The sequence below is a fragment of the Anopheles nili genome, chromosome X (assembly GCF_943737925.1).
Source record: "Anopheles nili chromosome X, idAnoNiliSN_F5_01, whole genome shotgun sequence".
NCBI classification, from domain to species: domain Eukaryota; kingdom Metazoa; phylum Arthropoda; class Insecta; order Diptera; family Culicidae; genus Anopheles; species Anopheles nili.
In genome coordinates this window covers 11,028,553-11,052,224 of record NC_071293.1, presented here as the reverse complement: position 1 = coordinate 11,052,224, position 23,672 = coordinate 11,028,553, and the positions used below count along the sequence as shown (strand labels likewise).

Here is a 23,672-nt window from a genome sequence, read left to right as displayed (position 1 = left end):
ACCAGGATCTCTGACATCGACTAGGCTATTTACTCACCTGGTTGGGCTCTCGGAGTCACGAATTTCCTTCGTCTTGAAGCTCTCGAAGCTCTGATCGACGAGCGAGTCACCATGACTGCTCGTCACTGTGCCCTTCTTCAGCCCGAACGTCGCGCTGGCGTTATCCATCAGGAAGTACGGTGGGCTGCTGTCGTTGCTGGCGTAGAAATCCTTCAGCCGCTGCTCGCGCAGCTTGTACATATACGCACGGATCTCTTTCTTGCGCGTAAAGTCCTCTGTCTGCTGCCACTGGAGTTGGAAAACGATAGAATGAGGAGTTTAAGGGGTGTGAAACGTTGAAAAGAAGTACAAGTGCATGTTCGAGAAGACACAAAATAGCGAGTAACATATTCATCCAAACCTAGAGACAAAAAACCTAATCTTCGAAAGCAAAACCCACGTATATACTAACTCAGTTATGCTAGATCGCATTGAGTACATGTTGGACGTAACAAACAGTGCCATAAACCATTCGGTGCAGGCTGTATCAATCTGCACACCCAATCCCAAATAAGTACATCCCCTAACCTCAGCCAATCCTATTGCGCCGGTCCAGCAGCTCTTTGAGATGCAACTTCATTACCAATCCAAGCAATCGCAGCAACTGGCGAACTCGAATCCCCACCCTAAACGACGTCCCCATCCGTTACACCCATACTGATGGTGGGAAAAATGGCGATCCAAATGGTTTAATGACGTTGGTGTTGCGCGAAACCAAGAAGGACATCGCCGCTTATCGTCCGTCCCGTCCTCGATGGCGAGTTTCTCTTAATGCCAATTTGGGAGCGGAATTTATTGCCTCATTTTCACCCCAACTTCGTCTTTATGGGGTGCCATTGGTGTGACAGCCATTTTGCAGAACACCATATGGCGCGTGTTGCAGACTCCAAACGATACCAGCTGTCCAGATATTAGTTTGGCAGACGTGATTAGGGACATGTGTAATCATCAGTCTGGTTTTTACAACTATTTGAGTTGAGTAAAACATAACACACTCGTGAACGGGACTACATTTACATACAAGCTTTACTTTTAAATGCGCTTATTCAACCACAGTGCAGTTGCCCGTTCCGAGTTTGGGCAAATTAGAATACACCGTTGGAGATCGCCCAGTTACCGGATGTGACTACTCACTCACCGCAAGATGATATCATTTGCAAAGTCCCCATTCAAATACCGACTGGTGACTGCAAAACCCCTCCGTTTGTAGGTGTACTTTTGCATCGTGCGCAAATAAAAAATACGCACATCTCCTGCTGTGTGGGTCAATTCGCCTTCGCCTGGTGCCGAAAAAGGCGTACGCGATACTTCACGGATACCCTAAAATGGTTGTGCGCTTTATTGTACCGCAAGATAAATTTAAAACATCAACCGATTGCTTTCATCCTTTTCGTTTCCTTTACACGACGCCCGCTGGAAGCCTTGCTAATGTATTCATCTGTTACAGATGGACGGAGTTTTTTGGAGCTTCAAACCGAACAATACCGATGCCGGATGTCACGAGATGTCAAACGGGTCATTAATTCTCTAGTCCCCATATGTGTTGGCGCTGAACCGCCTCAAGCTGGAGCTTGAGCTGGAGAATCAAAGTCCACGTGCCGGTGTGAATACTGGGTAGAATTTTAGAGGTTCGCTCTACCTAGAAGGTGACATCTAGACCTCCAGACAAAGCGCTAACAAGTCGCCCCCGGGTTTTGATTCATCTCTCTAGCTCAGTACACCACGCCCTGGTGGCAATCTGACTGACTAACTTCTAACGCCTGCGCCTTTGGGGCGTTGGTCGTAGACATCCCTGAGCCCAAGGGCAATCGTCCAGCAGACGAGCTGCGAATGATGTAAACCATTAAGCCTGACGTCCGGAAGGCCACTCTCAAAGGAGGCCAAGACTAACGTCATTCCTGTGTGTATGGGTGTGTGTGTGCATAGATCTACGTGTAAGTACCAAAGGATGTAGCCACCATCGAATGATGCCGTTAGCGCACTATGTAGGCATTTAGAGTCTATGTACTCGCTCGCACCTGGCATTATCAGCTATTGCTGCTGTGCGAAACAGTTCGGCATCTACACCGAACACTGGTCTCGCATGGCTCGCTGGTCGAACTTTCCCTTCACTCGAACACCCCTTCCGGATGAAGGCGTAGCCCGTGGACCCCCTGAGAGACGTTGCACCGACGTTCTTCGGTTAGGTCTAGCTGCTTTTTCCACGAGCTTTTTCCAGACCTACCGGACCGTACCGGAACGCGTCGGATCTCTTTGGGCCAGAAAAAGGCGGGTGGAGGAGATTATGTTTACGGCTACACCCGCTGTTACGGTATCTGAGAAGATAGCCACCTGAAGCACACATACACGCGGCAAATCAACGCAACTTCGTGGTTCCGTCTGGCTGGAGGTGCAATAAATTGAATATTCTATCGCCGGTGGAGGTTCGCCAGGCACCGGGGAAGGATAGAGGTGCCCACCCACGCCTCGCTCCATCTGGCTTCACCTTTCCCCGACCCCATCTCCTCCACATTGACCACCCGAGCAACAGCTGCAGCCCTCCTACCGGCGAGGGATGCGCTGAGTCGGCATAATTGTTGATTAATGCTACTTGCGGGTGATGTTTGCCATTCCGCGCATTATCCCACCGCCAGCTCCATTGGCTTCCGGACCCACCTGGCGCCCGATGGGTTGGGAAGAGCCCCTCCACCAACCCTACATCTACCCACCGACACGTTCACTATTTCCTATACTCGGGAAACGCAGCCAGAACTCATTCACACGAAGGGCAGCTGCTAAAAATAAACATCCCCACGCCCACGGTGAGGGAGCCAGACCTAGAGGAACTGCTGCAAATAGTCAAGATGCCGATGTTGCGGGCCACACAGGTTGCGGGAGGGGTGTTACGTTTGTTTTCTTCCGACCCATCAAAAGAAAGCCCAGGATCTGACCCGCTGCCGAAGCTTCAGAGCGGGCGCGGTTGCTGCCGTTTCGTCATTTCCTGCGGCGTTTTATGAACTGCCGAGCCATCGGACCATTTTGGGCTCATGTCCGTTGCGAATGGGCGGAAAAGCAAGGCCCCCCGTTTATGGTGGATTTAATTTTTAACCGCTTTTCGCACAGAACAAAGCGTCACTCAAAATACGGCCCACTTCTCTGGGAGGGGTAGAGAATTTTATTTCGTTCCTACATTTACATGACTCTTTTCGCTCTATTTTTCGTTTTTTTTTTTTGCAATAGTTCTCCACCTCGTGGGTGTTGTTGGAGGTGGTCGACATTTAGGGCTATTATGCAGAAGCACTCTGTCCCTTTTTAATTTTTCATTTTGCTTCGTTTTCGTTGATGAACTGCCAACATACGGAAGTGAAATATATTATGGGAAATGAAAACGTGATTTAATCAACGACGCAATTGCGGAAAAGAATAGTGCCTTCATTTTTATCTCAGCGATTTAGCACAAAAGCGTTTTAAGCGGGGTTTGAACAAGTGTCTCCTGGCATGAGAATCGCGCGTGTTAGCGATTAGGCTAGAACAGAAGATGATGTCTGTGCGCATTTTTAAGCAAACAAAACCGCTATTATCCACAACTCGCACACACTAGCTTGTTCTTGTCAGAGCCCGCGTCGTGTGCACTGCAGCATATCACAAACGCGCCTGAGAAAGCATCAGATTGGAAACGAAAAGATAAAGAAAAGCGAGCCGGAAACTGCAATGCATTGTTGCGTTCAAACACACCCGCATTCTCGCTGTTGTTCTGCACCACTTTAGTCACCTTTGTTCGAGGGATGGTGGATCATTTCCATACCGATCGGATCGCAAACGCATCGCTCCTCTTCTTATGCCGGAAAACCGGCTCAGAGCCCAACCGAAGAGCTCGCAGTTTTGGCTTATCTCTCGAATTAAGCCCACCATGATGAGCCCCACAAAATGCAAATGCTTCAGTTTTTATTTTCGTTAGTCGAAACTGGTTCCAGCCCGGTCTGCTGCGCGTGCATATAACTACTTTTCGCCAAACCGATAAGCGAACGGCAGGTTTATGGCCACCGGGGTTTCGAAAAAACGGCAAACTACCACTCTGCCGGTAAACCGTGCCGGTCTCACACAGTGCTCAAAACCCGCCGGCCTTTGGCCATCCCGAAATCAGCAACCAGCACTAAAAAGCGAATAACAAACCTTCTTTTTTTCTTGGTTTTCTCGATCCACCCCAAATGGGCTTTCCAGGCTTCGATGGTCGATGAAAACCGGTCGCCTCTTCCCGAACGCGACACGCCGGAACACGCTTTGTGGCGCTTTTATTTCCTCCCGCCGAGGCTGCCCCCGGAGAAAAAGCCCGCGCTCCTCACAAAAAAAACCCTCACCCCTCCCCCCCCTCTCGCCACCACCCTATAGGGCTCCCGGTGGAAACTGGCTCACCGGTCACTCACTCAGGCACTCACTTCACTTTCGATCACGATCGAGTTTATGGGCTCTGGCCGCAAACCAGGAGCCACACGGTACCGATCGCACTTTTTTCGTTCACACTCGTAAGAAATCTTTTACTTTTTCCCCCGGTTCGTGTTTTCCTTTTATGTTTTTGAAGGGCAATGTCACTACACCCGTGGTGAGGCTCTCGGAAGGCGTTTTGGTGATCGGTGGCTCGGGAGTGCTTTTTTTTTTGTTCTTTGATTGAATGTTGCTTCGTTTGCCAGGGCAGGACAGTCGCCCAATGAATCCGTGATCGCTTGGGCGGTAAAAATCACCAACTTAGAAAACTGCAAAGCCTCTGCTCTGCGAGGCTGAGAGAACACGCTTCGTACCGTTCGGCGTGCGTTGCGTCTTCCGGCGGACTAAAGTTCTTGCACCGAGACACAACGCCTTTTGCCCGTTTTCGATCCGCTGGATCTCCGCCGGCTGGTGGAACGCTCGCACACACTCACACAGCGGAGTGGATGCGCAGGCGTACACAGGCGTCTGTTGCAGGTCTCGTGTGGGTGTTTTCGAGAGATCCTGCCCACCACCCCAAAGTGGAATGGTGAAGAGCGTGTTGCAGAGTTTGCTAAGGTTTGACCGATTCCTGCAGGCTTGTTGCGTGCGTGTTGGTGCGCTGGAGCTGATCTTGGCTCTCGGGGGGCTCTCAGAACACCGGAAAGCCAGAGAGAGCGTGTGTGAGATAGAGAGAGAGAGAGCGAGAACGGGAGGCTGTCTGTGCTGGAATCGGTACTGCTGCAGGGTGTTGAGCGAGTGTTGCGATGGCCAAGGTCTGCGGTAGCGATGGGGTGTTGAGCGTTGACGGGTCATTAGTGAGGCTGCATGGGTCCCAACCGGCGAGTGAGAGAGCACACAAGCGTGCACGAGAGCGAGAGCAAGAGAGAGAGCGCCTGGTGGAATAATAGTAATATTCCAACGCCTCCAGTCGCGGCCACCCGTCACTGGACGGCTCCCACGCGTCGCGATCGCTCTCTCGATCATCTGACCATAAATGCAGCCAAATGGTATGATTGGTTTGTCTTGCCGTTTTTGGACTAGAACCCCACCCTCGACCACACTCCACTTCCCCTCGACGCTCAAGCCACCCTCCATTCAACACAGTTTGATCAATTTGAGGGCAAAAAGGCTCCAAAAAAACAGCCCATAGACAGAAGGAAAATGTCATTGCAGCTGTCAAACAATCCGTGATCATTTCCCAAAAAAAAAACAATATATGTATCACTGTCAATCCTGCCCAACGGGGTGCGTTTTTACCAACCCCCGTCGTGTGGGCAGGCAATGATTAACCCTCACCGATCACGTTTCTACGCATCATCAGCCATTCGAGGTGTTCGTAGAACTCGGAAATCTGTCTGCGATCGCTTCCCCTATTGAAACTGCACGATTTTGTGCCCAAAAACCACCCAAAAAGCGCTCGCATCATGAATTTATGCTAATGCTAATCGATCAGATCGGTCGACCTGTGAACTGCGGTCATCTCACGTCTCGCCAACGCCGGTTCCGGTCACATGTGGCAGCTTCGTCTCGCACCGGTCTGCCACCGGTCTGGTTGCCGTTTTCGGAGCAAAAGCCATTTTTTTTACCAGCGCCAGTGAACACCCCGAACGAGCCAAACGGATCGCATCTCATTAACGGTACCGGTGCGGAGGGCGAACAAATTAATATATTGTTATCGCCCGGTTGATGATTCAATTCTCTATCGGCAGGATCGGCATTGAGGTATTGATGCGTGAGACCCCGTTCCGTTTCGACTGCTGGCTGCTGGGGGCCCCGTTAAAGCTCGTTGGCGAACGTGTAGCAGAACAGACTACGGCTTAAATACCGGTACCGTGTGCGCGTTCTCGTTCTATCGCCACGGGAAGGGATACCTCGGTGCCCGGCCGAGGCTAAGAAAAGCCCACCGGATCGAGCATAATCAGCAGCCCGGGGAGAGGAATGCGTTGCTTATGCTTTTCGGTTCCGTTTTATCGCGTAATCCTCCCTGTACTCTTCGGACGCCCTGCCACGAATTTGTTCCCATGTGCAGCGCATCTTACAGAGAGAAACGAAGTGCATGTGTGTGTGCGCGTGCGCTTAATGCATTCTTCTTTTCGCTTTAGCTTTTTTTTTCCCACTCCGAGCATTAAACTTTCGATATGAGCAACTGCAGCATACGTGCTAGCCTGAAAGGGCTCTTGAAGAATGTCACTCACACAGAAAAGAAAGAAAGCAAGCAAAGGTCACGAAAAGGCGAACCGATGGTCTTGGCGCGGTTGCAGCATGATTCATGCGAGTTGATGAAGGCTTTTTTTTTTGTTCATTTTTGTGGTTAAGAGGGTATGCTTTTATGGTTTCACGAAAAGATCGACATTTGTCGATGTGTTTGGAAGTAGATTATTTGAAAGACCCCCGAAATCGGCTCTGTGATGATGTTTGTGATTTTAGATTATTTTAATAAACGGGCAGAAGTCCTGGAAACCCGTAGAGGCGTCACAATCACTCGATTGATTTTAATAATAAATTGTACACGATTAAGATACCTACAAGCAATCCTGACAGATGTTAGAAAAAAAAATTAGAAATAACACCTATAAATTTTACTACAGAAGCCATATTTTGCCACTGAACATATTCGAAATGATGTTAACTTTTATTATCTCCCCCAAAAAAAGTCTTGTGATTTCAGAATTCAAAACCCCCCAGCGACGAACAGTCAGGCTGTTGTTTTGAGGACCTCCAGCTGTATTTGGAAGGCTCAACCCAGGTATACCCTGCTCATCTTCCTGCAAACGCCACTTACGGAAGCAAACATAAACAGCACCTCCAAACTGCGGTCAATAAAGCACGCCAGAATAGAACCGTACCGACAGCAGACGAGAAAGCGCCGATTCGTCCCTATTGCCCCACAAGCAACGCTGTTGCCGGTGCGATGTTTATTTTTCGCGCCCCATCACGTCGTGTGGGCCGACCCCGGGTTCCTTCTCGAGCTGGCCGGAATCGGTGATGGCTATGACGCCATGCAGTTTAAAATACCCACCCACCGTGGCGTGTTTTCCGCCGGAGTAGCGACTCGTTTGGGACTCCTACGCGCTAGCTGGCCCTGGTCTGGTGGAGGCAGGACTAGAACCGCGAGTGTGACCCCACGGATGAAGTCACCCTCGGTTGGTGCGGGTGGCCAGGTTGGTGGTTTCCGGAACAGGTGAGAGTTGACCTGGCAAGCCGTGGGTGCGAGCGAAAAACATCGCATACGATCGGTGCGACATCAATTAAGGGGTGCCAACGCCACCGTAGCGAAGGTGAAGTGTTTTTACCCTGCATTATACGGGCGGAATTTCTTTGGTAGCACATTCATCAAACGAAACGACAAGAGAACGGCGTTGTAATGAGCGCCATAAATCACCCATAGGCTTCGCGAGCGCGAATGGTACGAAAGACTTCAACGCGCTAGCAAAAGCGACGAACCCGCCTTCTGATAACCCGGCAGCTTGTTCGGCTATCTGAGCCCGTCCCAAAAGCAGCTCACGCGAGCTGAAACGCTTAAGAACGAAAAAGTGATGCCTCACAAAGCACGCCAAGCCTCGAAAAGGCCCCAAAAAGGTACCACACGCTATGTCTATTTGTTCCGCCAATATCAGCAACCCAAATCAACCGGTTCGATGGCACCCCAACCGGGGCGAAATCTCGCCATGTGGGCCGGCAATAAAGTTACCCCCAAATTGGCCAAATCGGCGTCACCTCCCCGAATCCTACCCTCACTGCCCCCCTCCCGTTCATCCAGCACAACGAAACGGGCGCGAGAGGGTTGATCTATATATGGCATATTCCATGAATGGCCGCGGAAAGATCGCGTCGCATGTGTTTTATATTTCGATTCGTCTCGCACAGTCTGCGTGTACCGGACGTTGGAACTGGAGCAACTGGTGCGGTCACTGATGACGCCATTTTGGATGGTGGGTGAAATGGTAAAGTGCAGCTACGGACCACATGTTGCGCCGTAGCGAAAGGCTTCATTTATGAACCATAATCGCTAAGTCAAGCGCAACGGCTGGAGTTAAATACTTTTTACTGCCATAAAATCTCAATAACCACCCCGGTGTTCCCTCATGAAAAAACCTCCAAGATCTTGCTGATACAACGCGATGCTATCGTTACTTTTTCACCCAAACCAACGGCTGGTTCGGTAGCGTGCTTCGGCGCGGCAAAAGTTCATCGTGCAGCTTGACAGCAGCTCCATTTGTGGCCACTGCTCGAACACTCGAGATCTCCATCGGTGCCAAAGCACCATCCCGCCTGTTACCGCAGCGCTAGGCCCACCAGCCTCGCAGGGACGTGACACAGATCATGAATCCATAATGAACACGCGCGCGCGCGCATGTTGGATGCCCTTTTTTTTGCATATATTTTTTTGCCTTTCGCACACATTTCGCACACCCTTCGATCGCGGGTGCTCGCGATCGCGACGCTAACCTTCGGCTTGTCCCGCCACCCCTTTTTGCCTAACCACTCTACCCTCCCTCTCTCTCTCTCTTTCTCTCCCTTCCTCCCTGGGGCTGACAAGCACACATCCTTTTGTGTGCCGCATTAATTGACTGGAAGGTTAACTTCGTTTCCGTAAAAGGAAATGCTACTTCCGAGCTTCCTACGGGCCCACGGTCGACTTCTTACGCATAACACGTACCGCAGACTCCGAGAGTGAGAGAGAGAGAGAAAGAGAGCGAACGTAAGCGAGAGCAAAGGGTGATGCCAAGTCGGAGCGGCCTTTAAGCACGAGAAGTCGCCATTTCGCCATCACTATTTCTTTCCCATCTCATCGCGGTGCAATTTATATGCTCCATGCGCCAAGCATAGCGCCGGTGACGTGCATAAACCGCCCCGGGACTTGAAATCATATCGGTTCGATCGGTGACCATATTTCGCGTTGCTTTCCTTCGCCGTGCGGGTGCAAAAAAAATATATATAAAGCGCCCTTGCAGAGAAACCTGCCCCGAGGCTCGGTTAAGGAGCTTCACGGCAAAAGATGATCTGCCCATAAACAGACAAGCCGCCCGATGCTCCGAATGCGCCAGGCGACCAGAATTTATCGCCCACCATGTACGATTTAATTATCATTTTTGGATCAATAAATCAAACCGGCGGTAATAAAAGAAAATGGAACTCCATCTGGTCGGGTTCGTGTGGTGTTTAACCCAACCGTTGAGGGTCTTCTCGGCCTGACTCATCTCGTGCGAGGTTTAGGGTGCTTTCTCGCAGGCAACCTTGATACGGATTCCATTCCCGGGCGGAACGTTACATCACAAAGGGCCCAACCGGATCCCAACGCACTGAGTCATCGCGCGTGCCTTCGCGTTTGAGGAGCGATAGGAGATTTGTGCGTGCATCAGCACAATTTCTAGACCGTTATTCTCTTCCTGCTGGGTGCTGCAAACCCCTTACAAACAATAGCTTGCCAACCAGCACATACAGCAGCACGTTTGTGCTGATTCGATACTGGAAAGCCTCGTGCTTTATCGAGTGTTTTAGTGCATTCGAGATTCACTTACCATTTTCCGCAGCAGGTCCTCGTCGGAGATCGTCGACAGGTCGACACTGGCGAACTCCATGGTGGCGATGAACGGCGGCTTGCCGGACGCTGGAAAGGGCGAAAAACTGCTGCTGCTGCTGGGTAGGTGTTGCCGGTATAATTAATAGCGTTTATGCGGCACGCCTGCGCGTGAATAATTTTGATTGTTGATCGTTTTGTCGATTGATCGTCGTCCGCTGCGCGATGCCTGGTGGCCCTGGGGATGACAACGGGTTGACAAGCGTGAATAAACGTGAAGTTTATCTGCATTCGGGGCGTCCTGAGGTGAGTTTTTTATTTGGGAGTCAATCAAACTTTGACAGACAAACTTTGGAAAACTAACAAGAGTTACATTGCTCTCGTTTTTTGTTGTTGCTAATTAATATGATGGATTTATGTGAAATTAGAACATAAAAGTAAAGCGTAATCGCTTAGCATACCCTTAGCGAAGATTATTCAAATTAGCCCGTTGTAAGTCGATTTATGTAAATAAACGGAGTTATTTCAAAATCACTTGCAAGTTTATATATCTGCACGCGAGCCCACAAAGCAACGTTGCGATAGAGTTTTCGCACTGAACTTATAAAAGTGTAGCAGAAATTAATGTAAAGCACTACGGTCTATTACTGGCGTAACGTAAAACATAATCACGAGGCACACATCAATAGAAAAAAAGCAACATAACTAGTGTACACCGGCGTAATCCTACATTTATACGGTTTAAGAATGAAGAATTTTATCTCCAAAACAGAACAAACAAAAAACAAATAAATAACAGTTCACTTCACACGATCGTCACCTCGCTTGTTGCCTAAATGCCGGCGCAGCAAGTGTTGCGATAGGTCCAAACGATCGTTTCGCACTCTCGAGCACTTCGCTTCACACACACACGCGCGCACACACACACGTTCAACTGAAAGCCATCCAAAAACAGGGCCCTTTGTTCCTGCCAATGAGAGATGCCTATCTTCGAGTTCTTCTGCTCAGACGCATCCGTAAACGAAAGCGAAAGTCGGTGGCCGCTGCTGCTCGTGGCTCATCGTCCGTCGGATAAGGCTGCAACTGCAATACTGACCGGGTGCTGTTGGGCTCGAGCCCATCGTGGCGATCGAGAGCCTGCGCCGAGGGCTCTACAGAGGGAGTGAGGGTGGTAGGTCGAAAGGATGGAGAGGGGTACGACCTCGGTTGGTCGCGGGCTGCCCAAAACCGGCGGTGCCCTCGAGGGTGGGGGTGAAGTTGGCTTGGATCGTGCCCGTGCGATAAGCAGGACTGTAGAAGAAAGGTTTACCCATGAGGGTGGAGGTGTTGGGTAGGAATGTGATGGGAAGTGGGGGTAGGAATGTGATATGGCAGAAGGGTGGGAGAAATAAGGATGAATCAGCTCGGCTGTTGAATGTTGTCGATTAAGCTTTTCCGTTCCCTTTCCATTGTTTATTTCGTAATGTGTCACTAGCAATAGAACACTTGGAAGAATTTGTCACTCACACACAAGACAGCTTTCGCTACCTTTCAGAGCCCAATAGGACTTAGAATTAAACGCTCATTTATGATCCATGGATCAGATGGCGCAGGATCAACAGTTTCGTGAATCTCCCTATCTCAATTCTAACACTGAGCATAAATACAGCTGGCCTTCATCCGTTTTGACAGCTCTTTGTTTACGTCGCACGGAATTGCGGCCCAAATAAGCGTTCAAACAAGTGCGGCCCGGTCCACTTGACCAGATTAGCGAATTCACGCCAAACCAGGCTCGTGGCAGATGTGTGGCCGGCCGCTCGTGCTGGGCAAACAACACCAACAACTTCAACAACCCCAATCAACCCTAACAAAGCATGCAAAGAGGGTGCAAATGAGAAAAAAAAGACGCCGCCAACACAAGGTCACGGCGCGTTTCTGTGCCAACTACCCAACTGCAGTGGGGTTGGTGTGTATTTTTTTGTTGCTTCTCTTCTTCTTTTTTGTCATTGCAACCCTTCCACCCCCCACCCCTCCAGATCACCACACGCCTCATCGATATGGTGATGGCGTTTCCTTAATGGGAAGGAAAATAATAGTAACACGGAGAGAGAGAGAAAAAAAAACGCAAAACACGGGCCAGCATTCAAAAGCAACACCAAACTGGGAAGAGACCTCCCAGCATCCCCTAGAGGGATTGGAAGGGGGCAGGACAGAGGGGGAAACGAAACAAAGTGGATAATGTTCGGCGCCGATCCTCGCGCGATTGGCATTTTCGTCCTGCCTGAACCTGCGGCCTGCAAGGGAGGGGGTCGTCACTTTTTCAAGGGTCCACCGGCGAAGGTGCCACCGAAAACGTTCGCCACTACATTCGCCGTCCCATATGGTCGGTTGGCGCTCGATTTCAACTCCACCGTCGAGACACCGTCGTGGGGAAGGCGAGGAACGCTGGTGAGCAGAAGGGTGGGTGACGGGGGCAAAAGATACCGAAAAGAAGAAGAAGAAGAAGTAGAAGAAGAAAAAAAGGCAACCAGCTACGGCTAAGTGCAAGCAGCAGTCCGATGCTGCCGCCGATTACGATTCAGGCGAACCGCTTCCCTTTTAAGGCATTCGCACCATATAAGGGCAAATGAGGTCTGCGCTTAATGCGCGCATGCTGTTGCAGGGCAAGCGGGGTGCGGGAGGGGGCCCATGGAAAGGGGAGAAAAAAGGGTGTTGCGTTTGCGGCTGAGCGCCAGGTCCGACCTCCGAAGCCACCCCGAAGGAGGTCACGCTCGTTCGCAGGCTGCACCGGAGATGCCGGATGTGGAGGAGGTCAACACCGACCAGCAGGAGATCCTGCAGAGTTGCCCCGGTGGACTCCCGGTTTGTTCCGCTTTCCCTTTCGCGTGCAAGGTCGAACTGGCGAGGAATAGGACGGTGTGGAGGAACTCCTGATAGCGAACCTCGCGAATGATGCCTTCCTGCTTCGGTGGCGCTCTCAACCGGAAGCTGCAAGCTGTTGTCCGTGAAGACCGAGCCTGGGAGCGATGGCACGGAGATGGAACCATCGAAGGCCACCGCATAATGGCACCGGTTGCGGTGACCTTCTATGCTGCAGGTAGATTCCCTGAGCACTAGCGTTGGGTGAGGGTGGACTAGCCGTTGGTGGTGTTGCTCTGCTAACGAGCTGCGGAATTGGAGAAGTCTACGCGACCTGACGACGACGTGGACGTATCGCCAACATGAAGGACATCCCGTACTGCTGCACCTTTCGCACATGTCCACCTCGCCAGCTCTTCTATTGCGGCTTGGCGTTACGAAAAAGCAAATAAAAAGCGCCCCGGCGCCCCTGCGCTCGGTTTAGCTTCCCGAAACTGAGATGTCAAGGCGAACACTCGCAGACCCGCGGGTTGTGGTTTATGTCCATTTTTGGCGAAACGGCGACAGTCACTCCGAGCCGCGAGGTTTTGCAGGCGCATCGTGACGGATGCACAACTGTGGTGCGGATTATGCAACAGCTTTCCAGCCCGTTCCAGGTGTCCACCGGCAGCTAGAACAATCCCGATCGCCGATCGTTTCGTCCTTGATGCGCGTACTCAGTGTTCCAGTTCAGCACGTCCTGTCAGGGGATCCTTGAACCGTGTGGCGTGATCGCGTGGCGAAGGCGATCAAGGCGAATGGGAGAAGCGAAGCTGAATGATCGATGCCGGGAGTTTTGCAAATTGCTCTTACATCCGTCAATTAGACGAGCTCTACAAACACGTGTATTGTAGGCACGTGGCATCGAGCATTTATATAGGGTGTTGAATTTGCTTTTAGAGCTCCTTTGAGCCTCACCCAGCCTGTGTGATCGAAAACGGGCTATCAAACAACGTACAAGGGCGGTCAATTATCGATCTGTCTGCGCGTAAAATAAGGCGTACCACCTGAAAGAGTACGACCCCCAAACAACGGGCTACACGCTAGCAATTCTCCACCCGACCAGCTTCATCAAGCCAAAACCACAAGCTAGCGGCGTTTGGTTTGATGAGGGGTATATTTTTTTCTAAATAACATCCCGTACATCCCGGTCAGGCTGTTCCGGTTGTATGTTACAACGCCGCACACGTGCCTCGGGAGTCGATGGCGCATTATTCTCCTGCTTCCATGCAAAAGGCGCTCGACTGCACGCGAAATGACATTGTTGCGGCAAACGGTTGACAGTTACAGCTTTGTTACCCGCTTTGAGGCTTTGTTGGCATTGGAGACATCTTGACGAGTTGTTTGCTTGCTATGGAACCGGCTCGAACTAGCCACGAGACAAAATCGGGAGCTGAGACCGACCAAGGGAATTTAATTTGCTCATCCAAGTGATAAGATTCTGTTGGACAAAGTGTCGCATTTAATGAGCTGCTAAATAAGAATTCTTTATGATCGCTAAATACTTTTAACAACAAGTGATTGGAAGTTTTACGAGCCACCATGTGTTACGAAAAGAGCTTGTAGTTCCTTTCACCTAGCCTGTTATAAAGGGTTATTTGGAGGTTCCAATGCCAAAGCAATGTTGTGAGATAACTCGCCTCCAGAAGGTGCTATGGGAAGTTAGATAATATAAGCTTTTAAAGGCTTTAACCAAACAGCGTCGAGAACAGTAAACACCGTGCATCTATGTCAACCCTAGCAGCGACCCTATCTATCAGGCTTTGGTCCGGTTCTCGGAGGCTTTAGAAGCGCATTTCCTCAAGGGTGACTCGATCCTCTGGCGGGCAATTTATTACCATAGCATTACGCCTACATCCCAACCCAACCACGAGCGTCCTTTATCCTTCCGAACGAACCCAAACGTAAGCCGTTGCCCGGACGGGTGAAATCGGATTACCTGCGCTTCGAAAAGGCCCTCGCTTCAACTAGACAGGCTCCGCGTGGTGTCGCTCTCATGCACGATCGCATATTGCGCCCTTCCGTAGATGGCAACCGGGGTGGAAGCGACCAGGCAGCCATCCATCGCCGAGGGTTTGCCCATGTTTGGGGTGGACTGCACGTAAAAGGCCGGCCACCGGCAATGTCTATCTTTAGCGTCGGGAAAAACCGAACCACCTTGCAGCCATGTTGCACCGTGCGGGCGATGAATAATGCATTTGTCGAAATACGGCACCATCTCTCGCCGGATGGGGCGCATAATTATGGCGTCTTTGGTTTTATTTTTTTTCTTTTGCTCGCCTGCTGTTGTTTTGTTACATTTTAACAAGTTGTTGCGAGACAGGCACGTATTGGGCTTCTCGGCTAGGCGGAGGGTCTGAAGGCAATAAGAGGGTAATTTTGCAAAAAAAAACATAAAAATGGCACCTCAATTATGGGCCGGTGACAAGCGATCAGGTACCGTCTGCTCCGGGGCCAGAGATTACGCGAATTTCTCACACGGTTTGACAGGGGTTTGTAGCCTTGTCAGAGGACTAGCGTTTGAGGTACCTTTATCGGTTTAAGATGGAATAGACAAGGTCGCTTGCGTGTGTTTTACTGAAAGACTAGCTGGATTGAGTAAGCAGAGAGTGTTAGCACAAAATCGGTGTATGCTCCGCACAATAGTTCCGATTGACAACTCATCAAAAAAGAGCTCCATAGAGCATTAGAGGAGTGTGACATTTTTTCCCCATCGAAAACACACAGACACCTTTTGTCGGGTTGCATTATAATGCATCTCATTCTAGACATACCCATCCATGCGCATGCTTGCATTACTCACGTATGCAGACCCGTATTAAACTAGCCTAAACGAAGGAACACACACCTTCGATCTCCAGCGCGAGTGTTCAGCGCGAGTGCACACGACAAGGGTGCGACTACATCAGGGTCACGGCGTGCGAAAGTTAATGCGCCTCCAAAGGCGTTGGAGCCCTATTCCGGGTGTTCCACCAATCTGCAATGGGATCTGCGCCACAATGCTGAGAACGGAATAGTACCGACCTGACGAGGCATGACCCGTGGTTCTGACCCAAGCAGCATGTCCGGTTCGTGAAGATGGTTGCATGGTGAGCAATAATGGGTGGGGTCATAATTCTCGAGGCTAAACCCGCCTTCGAGGTCGACTGATGTCGAAACAATCGCGATGTCGATACTTTGGTCGGAACTTCTGATGTTCGCCAAAAAAAAACCCAAGCAGAGAGCTGAGACAATGCGTGTCCTGATGCGATGTTGGTGCTCCAGAAAGTCAGCGGATGTGAAAGCGTGCTGTATGTGTGCGATTAGATTGGCACACTGTGTGCGTGAAAACTCGTTCCTCCCTCGCCGTAATTCAATCCCGTAATCACTTTCCTGACAAACGGTGCGCATGCGTGATCTAGATCCCCACCTAGAGGTGTTTGGTTTACCTCTGCAGGTGTACCTCGCATTTGCAACATCGTCGGACGGGTTTTTGGGGCGCGTTACTCACCTGATGGACGCCGGTAGGCCTTCCCTGGAGCCAACCTGAGCACGCACGGGGTTGCGTCTCGTTTCTCGAGCAACCACAGCTGTCCTCTGCACGTCTGGTATCAGTTTACCGCGGAACAGTGTATCATGTTAACGCTGCGCTCCACAAACGGCCAGCAGTACTCGCGCTGGTGATGATACCTGCGAGATATATCTCCACTGGTAGGGGTGCTGTTTTGGGGGCGCTTTTTTTTGGTGCCTTTAATGCTTTTTCAGAAGGTCACCGCACTATGGCGCACTATTACGAGAAACAATACTAGCTAGACACACTATCTTCAACGTCCGTAAAAGCACGTCCAAAAATAGGTCTCCAGATGCGTGAAGTCACCGATTACGAGTTGTATTACGGTAGATAGTTTGATTGTTGAGAATGACTGATCGAACTTGCCTATTTCTCAAACACTCATGAGGACACTCGTAGCAGATGAGGTGAAGAACACCGTCACAGCACAGATGAGGCGCACTGATTCATTTTTTGGAGGTCTTTCATTTGAATTTTGCACTCTGCTGCAGATGTCCACGATGTGGTCACAACATTCCGCATCCACTACGCCTGTCTCTTCCACTAATCACTCACCCCCGGCCCTCTCCTACCCCCGGTCACTTTCCTTCCCTCCCCCACCACCTTCACGCCTACCCTCAATTCACTTCTTCAGCGTCCGAGCGATTTTCACGCGTACACACCGATTTAATGCCTCATCAAACGCCACCTTTGCCGGGATAACAGAAGTTGGTGATCCAGTGTGGTGACCTCTCCACACCGGGACAGATAATGACACAAGATACCGAGACACTTCCCGCTTACGCCAGGCCAGGAACCTGCCGCCCTGGATGGGATTTCGCTATAGCGCTTCGTGCAGCAGTGAAAAGCGGCCGTCATACGACTGATAGAGGGTGGAATGCCACCAGGCCCACGGAGCTGGAACAAATGGTGATGGCGATGCCTCAGACCCCTACTACCGGCCCTAACCACCCGCGCATGCCCTAGCGACGGCGTTGAGACAAAAAAGGCACGTTTTCGCTCTCGATCACTTTTCCTCTATCACCGCGGTTCCTTCTCGTGCCTCCTCTCGTTCTCTCTCGCTCTCGTTTGGCTTGATGTCACATACACACTCTCTCTCTTTCTCTCTCTTTCTCTTGCTCACGCTGAACTGAGCCCTTTGCATCTCCATCTTCGTTCTCGACGGCTGGTTCCATCTCGCTCCGTTCCATGAGGGCTGCAGGAGCCAGCCTTTAAACGGTATTATAGTTCGCCCAGTTGGCACAATAACTTCACTTTCCTCGCGAGACCCTCCTGCCACCCTTATGCAACCACGCACCCTTCCCTTCCCCAACCGTTCAGTGTGTAAGGGCAAGCTGAAACACTATCTTGCAGTTCTCGGGCGGTTTCCGTTCCCACTCACCCAGCATGCGCTGCCCAACACCCGCGAACAGGGTGCGCGTTTCATTGCGAATCGCAAAACGCACCCCTACCTCAAGGGGGTTGAGATGGTGTGGTGGGTGGCGAAGGGGGAGGGGGAGAGGGGGCAGAATGCGACGCCCTAGATCTTGCTGCTTCGCGGAGGATGCGCATCTTCCACACGCGTGTTCTCAGCCCTGTTGCTGCCGTTATTAAGCAGCGGATGAAAACCACTCGCCTAGTGGAACAAACACGCTTCTCCCCCGAACAACTGCTTCCGGACCGAACATAAGCGGGAGTGCAAACGTCACTTCATCACTGGTTTGGGCGTACGCACCTACGCGATGATGGCGACTCTGGCGATCTGATCTCTCCTGCGGCGCCATTCGCCTTCCGAAATGCGTCCAAAGAGTCGGTTTTCCTGCTAGAAATGCAAACGGCACCTTTATCTGGAATAGGCGTGTATCAGGTGTCTAGAGAGGTGGCTAGAGTGCACGCACAGTGGGTGCTTGTAACTAGAGGTAGAACGGCTCACTGTTTAGTAGAGCAGTGTATCTATATTTGTGTGTATTCTGGGCTGCTTTGGAGAACTTCCTAGAAACGTCTCGGCTTACGAGCCCGGAAGGCATGTTTCTTTTAACACGATTCTTTCTACCATTAGACAAATTTTTTACATTTGAATCTATTTGTACATAGATCATAGCGCCGCAGATGTTTCGTAAAATAAACGTCTTGTTTTTATTTCGAATCGATTACTCATAATCAACGTAACGCTTCTCTAGTGTAACGAGTAGAAACAAGCATGAAAATATATCGATTTAAAAAATTACTATCCTGCACATTCAGATAAACATGACCTCTATACGTATGCTTCTCGCTTTTGTCACTTTACTTTTGCAATTATCTACCGAACTACCCTGAGGTTATACGAATCGTTTTTGAATGCAAAAAATGACGTTCTCTAAACGAAAGCAGACAGAATCGTAGGGCTTAAAACGATGTACGTGTAGAAAGGAACATAAGTTATAATAATGTAAGATACGAAAACATTAGCTTGGAAGACGCCAGTACAGTCAAGTTCTATGGAAGAGCAATATTTACCAGAGCAGTAACTTTCAAAAAAAGATCATTATGGAACTCGATTGCTAGCTTAAACTACATCTCTTTCCTACGATAAATGGCAATGGGTGTTTTAAAGCGCTGATTTACTACACCGTAAAAATACCGAACGACCTGGATATACTATCCGGTGTGAATGAATAATTGCCTTTTTATCACATTATTCAATATCAAATACTGGTTTGTAATTATATGTGGAATAAAACTATGAAATAGGACAGTAGCAGCATGCTCATGCGTTGCGGGAGTATAAATTATACTATGAATGAGTATGAATGAGTATGTCATGACTCCTCGTCGGAGAAAAGCAGCTTTGTAAAATCGTATAGCGTATTCTAATTGCACCCTAAATCCTTCCGGGATGTTTGACACTTCGTTCACTTGACATAATGTTTGTTCTACGTGTTTGTCTGCATTCTGTAACTAGTTTCTAATTATCTCTTGGTAGCAAGTAGCAAGATTCGAAGCACAAAACAAATGTATTACTTTCTAAGACTCGGAAGATACGGATTCACATTAAAACGAATATTTGCTTGTTGCCATTAAATCAAGCACCTGTGATAGATGCTTCTTATTCGATACGTTACAAATAAAAACGAAACATGACGGAAAATTGGAGCATTTAAATTTAAATGCAATAATTAACCATTCGCACTATGATAATGCCAGCCGTATAGCCAATAATAACCGAACTAGGTATAAGGATCAACAATGAGATGTTGTCAGCATGCGTTCTTTAAACACTATTCCTCGAATATACAGTAAAGTATTGCATTGCAAATAATCCTAGACGAGCTAAAAAACCAACCAAAAACCTTTATATGCATGCATAACAGTGGGTTTTCGTTGGCAAAGCTATGTGCTTTGCTTCATGCATGATAGCGAAATAATTTTGCAATGTTTTCGAGTCAACGAATCGTGGAAGTTAGGCCGTGGACTATCATGACTATAGGAAATTAACGAGTAGGAACGTGTATACGTTAATTTGACACCGTCAAACTGTTCTTTTCAACTAAGCGAACGTATTACCGACATTGGCTCTTTTAGAGACTTTACCATCCGTGGTTCGACATTATGCAAGAATATTAAGCAAAAATATTTTTGCTAATTATTTAACTATTCTAATTGTTCAATCTCGACGCAAATGAATGATAATGTCATAATGTATGTGAAACTAATATCGAATATATGCGAATATCCCGATACGATTTATGTTTACTTGACCTAACCATTTGGTCGTCCTAATTTGATAAAAAAATGCGCTGTGTTTATGCTGTAGACTTTCAATAAATGCGAATAAATGGCTTCGATTAGTCTCGCTTTGCTAAACATATCCGCACTAATAGCTGACTAACAACCTCTGTCTAATATCGACAGTGGCTCAGTCTGCAACACCCAGATGGACCAGCTGTTGCAAGCAGCGTTCGAGGTACTGCGGATCGGGATACATCGATATCTGAGTCTTGTGCTCGACGCTAGTCCACAGCACCACATCCTCGATGCCGGTAGTCGCCGAACGGCCAATCGTGAACAGCAGACCACGGTAGAATGCCACTCTCAGGTAGTAGAGGATCTTCGCACCGAGCGTGGTGTTTGGCAAATAGCAACGGCGCGGAAACCCAACCGCAAAAAAGGCCAGCCCTGGGTTGGGATGACGAGGTCCTTGCACACCTGAACTAATGCTGCAACAGTAGCGATGGTAAGAGGGCATCATGTCTAACAAGGGCGCATACATACTTGTAAGTGATTTCGTAGATCCCTGTCTGCGGATATCCTGGCAGGCCACCAGGTAGTAGCTGCCAAGACATGCTCCCCACGGGCTGGTTTCCGAACTTCACTCCGTACACCGACATGCAGGTGGGACATTCAATATAGTAATTCTGGAACAAAGCACAATGCGAGTTAATAGAGGTCAAAATCACCTGCAGCTCTACCATTTCTCTCACCTTCTGTGAGGCAGCTCGACGCTGCTTGACCAGCAGCATGTTCAGACAGTCCAGATGCATCAGATGTTTGCACCGCGTCAGCGCCACATTAACCTTCTGCTTGCCCGGACGCAACTCCTCCAAACACATCGGACAAGGCTGAGCATGGGGCCAGCGTGGCGGATCAGCTACGTGGACAAATTTGGCAATCGCTTTCGACTCTCGCGTCATCCCGACTATCTCCAGCGTGTCACTGGATGCATGGGCCAGTGGCAATAGAGGCGAGAATGGATCTGGTCCATGAGCTCCACGTACCAGAGCCTCATGCTGCTGCCGGACGTCATCGGGATGTGCAGGTTCCGGTGGTCGTTGAACACACGAGTGTCTGGGTTGATCCTGGCTGCCGGTTTGACCTAAACTACTTGGCATGAACACCTCATCACTCCCCATGGAGCAGTTGAGCACATCGAACTCAGACGAATCAAGATGGTGCCGGCTGCTGGTTTGGCTTTCGTGGCTCAAGTACGTGGAAACGGTGTCAACGCTTGGTCGTCGTCCTTTATGACTACTCGCTGCGTCACTGCCGCCTCCGCTGAACTGTTGCCGGTGGGAAGACACCGATTGCTCCAACTGCAATGATCGCATCGTCTCCAACCCTGGTACCATACAGTGATGGAGTTGCGCAGACCGAGATCCTGAGGACATTCCAAAGCGGTTATGTTGGATTGATTGCTGGCTAGCGACTTGGTGGCACTGCTGGCCGTTGATAGACGTGTGCTGTGATCCTATCGCAGAGGTTGATGGGCCTGGTGTTGTCTTCAACACAAGCGATGGCTGCGGTTGTTGCTGTTGCTGCTGCTGCTGCTGTTGTTGGGGATAATCAGTGAGTTGCTGAGTGTGCTGTGACTTGCTGCCAAAGATGTTGCTGAGTATCTGCGTGAGCTTTCCCTGCTGTTGCGGTTGCTGCGGTTGTTGCTGCATGTATCCTGCATCCGGCAGCTGGTGGCAGGTGTTGCGATGCGATCGGCTCGTCGCTCCAGCATGCGTACTACTCCGCGCAGGCTGAGCCTGACCTGAACTCTGGCCCATAGGCTGGCAGGCGATAGCGTCCGTAGGGAGCGCGACCTTCAGCAAAGGATACGGGGCCTGCTTCTTCCGGCGAACGTGATTCACTGTACCGTTTGACTTGTTGAGGTATGTCATGCAGGTGAAATCGATCAGGTACGGTTTGCCCACCGCGGTTTCCTCCAGATCGATCATCGGTTCACCATTCGACCAGGCTTGCTCGATCAGTGACTGAATGTCGAGGGGATAGCGATTCCAGCCGCCCTTGCCAAGAACACTCTGCCATTCCCACTTGATCCCTAAGGCTGCTGGTGAGCTGGCAGGGTACAGGCAACGACGGACGGCGACGTTTTTCACGCTACTCGCACCGGACACCGACTGCTGCATCTGCACCAGGTTCACCTCGTACAGGGCGAGCGATGGATCCGCATCCTTGAGCAGGACTCGCGTCAGATTCTTGCCATATGCTCGCTCAAGTAGCTGCGTTACGGCTGGGCTGTATGGCAGCCAGCTTCGTACAGCTGGTGCTTCATGCTCCCACACAACCACACGGTGTGATGGTGGTGACATTGCGTGGCTTGTTTGAAACCCTTTTGGAGCTGCACACTCTCGCCAATCATGGGCTGGTGATTTTCGTCCCCTTCGTTTTCGCTAGAACATACGGGAAAACGGCTTTTCCTGTGGCATTATCGCTTCTCTTTGCAATGTATGATGCGTGCTGAACTATTTCTGAACCAGCTCTGCCCAAACAGCCCAACCCAGCTGCCGCGTGCAATCAATGCAAGGAAACCATTACTTGTGGTGGTGATCAAGCAGCATCCCATCAAGTCGTGTCACCATTTTCGGGCCCAGCATTTCAAACTACACTTGTTTGAAGAGGCTCTGCTGTCAGGCTTTTCAAAACTGCACTCTTGTACGAATAAATTGAAGCGCACTGAAAACCGTCAATCATAGCAGGAAAATGGCAGCAAGTGGTTGTTTAACGCCGAGTTTGTTTTGCCATGCTCAGCAATTTTATGCTGTTGAAAGTAGATGTCGCTGAAGTGGACAGGTTTTGATGTAAGTGGTTGATTGCTGTGTTGCGGAGCATCGGTAATATCTCGCTATAATGCGATCGTATTGCTCGGCGTGGAGTTAAGCGTGCACTGTAGAGCGATCTAACCAATTACGCGTTATACGATCACATTTATCCGTCTGATTGATGCATAACAAATCCGCGCCTTTATTACCTTGCACTGCGTGGAAAATTACCAGAACATCTCAACCGCGTTGTCGAGATCACCTTCTATCACTATCGCAACCATTCCTGGGAAAAAAAACTAGCTTCTTTCACACTGCACGCAAAGATAGCGACGCTTCGTGGCACGTAGAGAAGCAATTTTACTTTCACGTCCTTACCGAGCTCGTTCCCACTGAATGCAGACGATTATCTTCAGCACTCCTATTGAGGCAATTATGCTGCATCTGCACTAACCAATGTTGTTCACCAACATTAGCACACATGGCATTTCTAAGCCTCCTACGCATACACGCGCTCGCAAGCGCGGAGATGCTATGCGCGACAGGCTCGCAGCATCAGCACACATTGAAAGGCCGCCTACTTGGGCGCTCAGAATGCACAGAGATGAAGTGAATTATTGAATGAAAAATTTGTAATATTATAATCCATCTAGTAATTGTTATGTTAAATGCACGCTTGGATGAATTAAATTTTCAATGCACACACAAGTTCATAAAAAACTAATTCAAATGATTT

At 49.8% G+C, this 23,672-nt stretch overlaps 2 protein-coding genes across 2 annotated transcripts in view; both read right to left on the bottom strand.

Annotated features, from left to right (window-relative positions):
- LOC128728965 (uncharacterized) overlaps positions 1–10,127 on the bottom strand; it is a 30,219-nt gene extending 20,092 nt beyond the window's left edge. Inside the window, exons 1-2 of the mRNA XM_053822615.1 lie at positions 10,005–10,127; positions 38–288 (exon numbers count right to left, since the gene is read on the bottom strand). Coding sequence (XP_053678590.1) covers positions 38–288; positions 10,005–10,064 — 311 coding nt within the window. The 5' untranslated portion in view covers positions 10,065–10,127. The remainder of the gene's footprint in view (positions 1–37; positions 289–10,004) is intronic.
- Positions 10,128–20,307: 10,180 nt separating this feature from the next.
- Positions 20,308–22,486, bottom strand: LOC128729331 (protein deltex). Its single transcript, XM_053823004.1, has 3 exons — positions 20,873–22,486; positions 20,664–20,806; positions 20,308–20,608 (listed from the first exon to the last, which is right to left on the bottom strand). The coding sequence occupies exons 1-3, from the start codon at positions 22,484–22,486 to the stop codon at positions 20,308–20,310; spliced, it is 2,058 nt and encodes a 685-aa protein (XP_053678979.1).
- Positions 22,487–23,672: the final 1,186 nt, after the last annotated feature.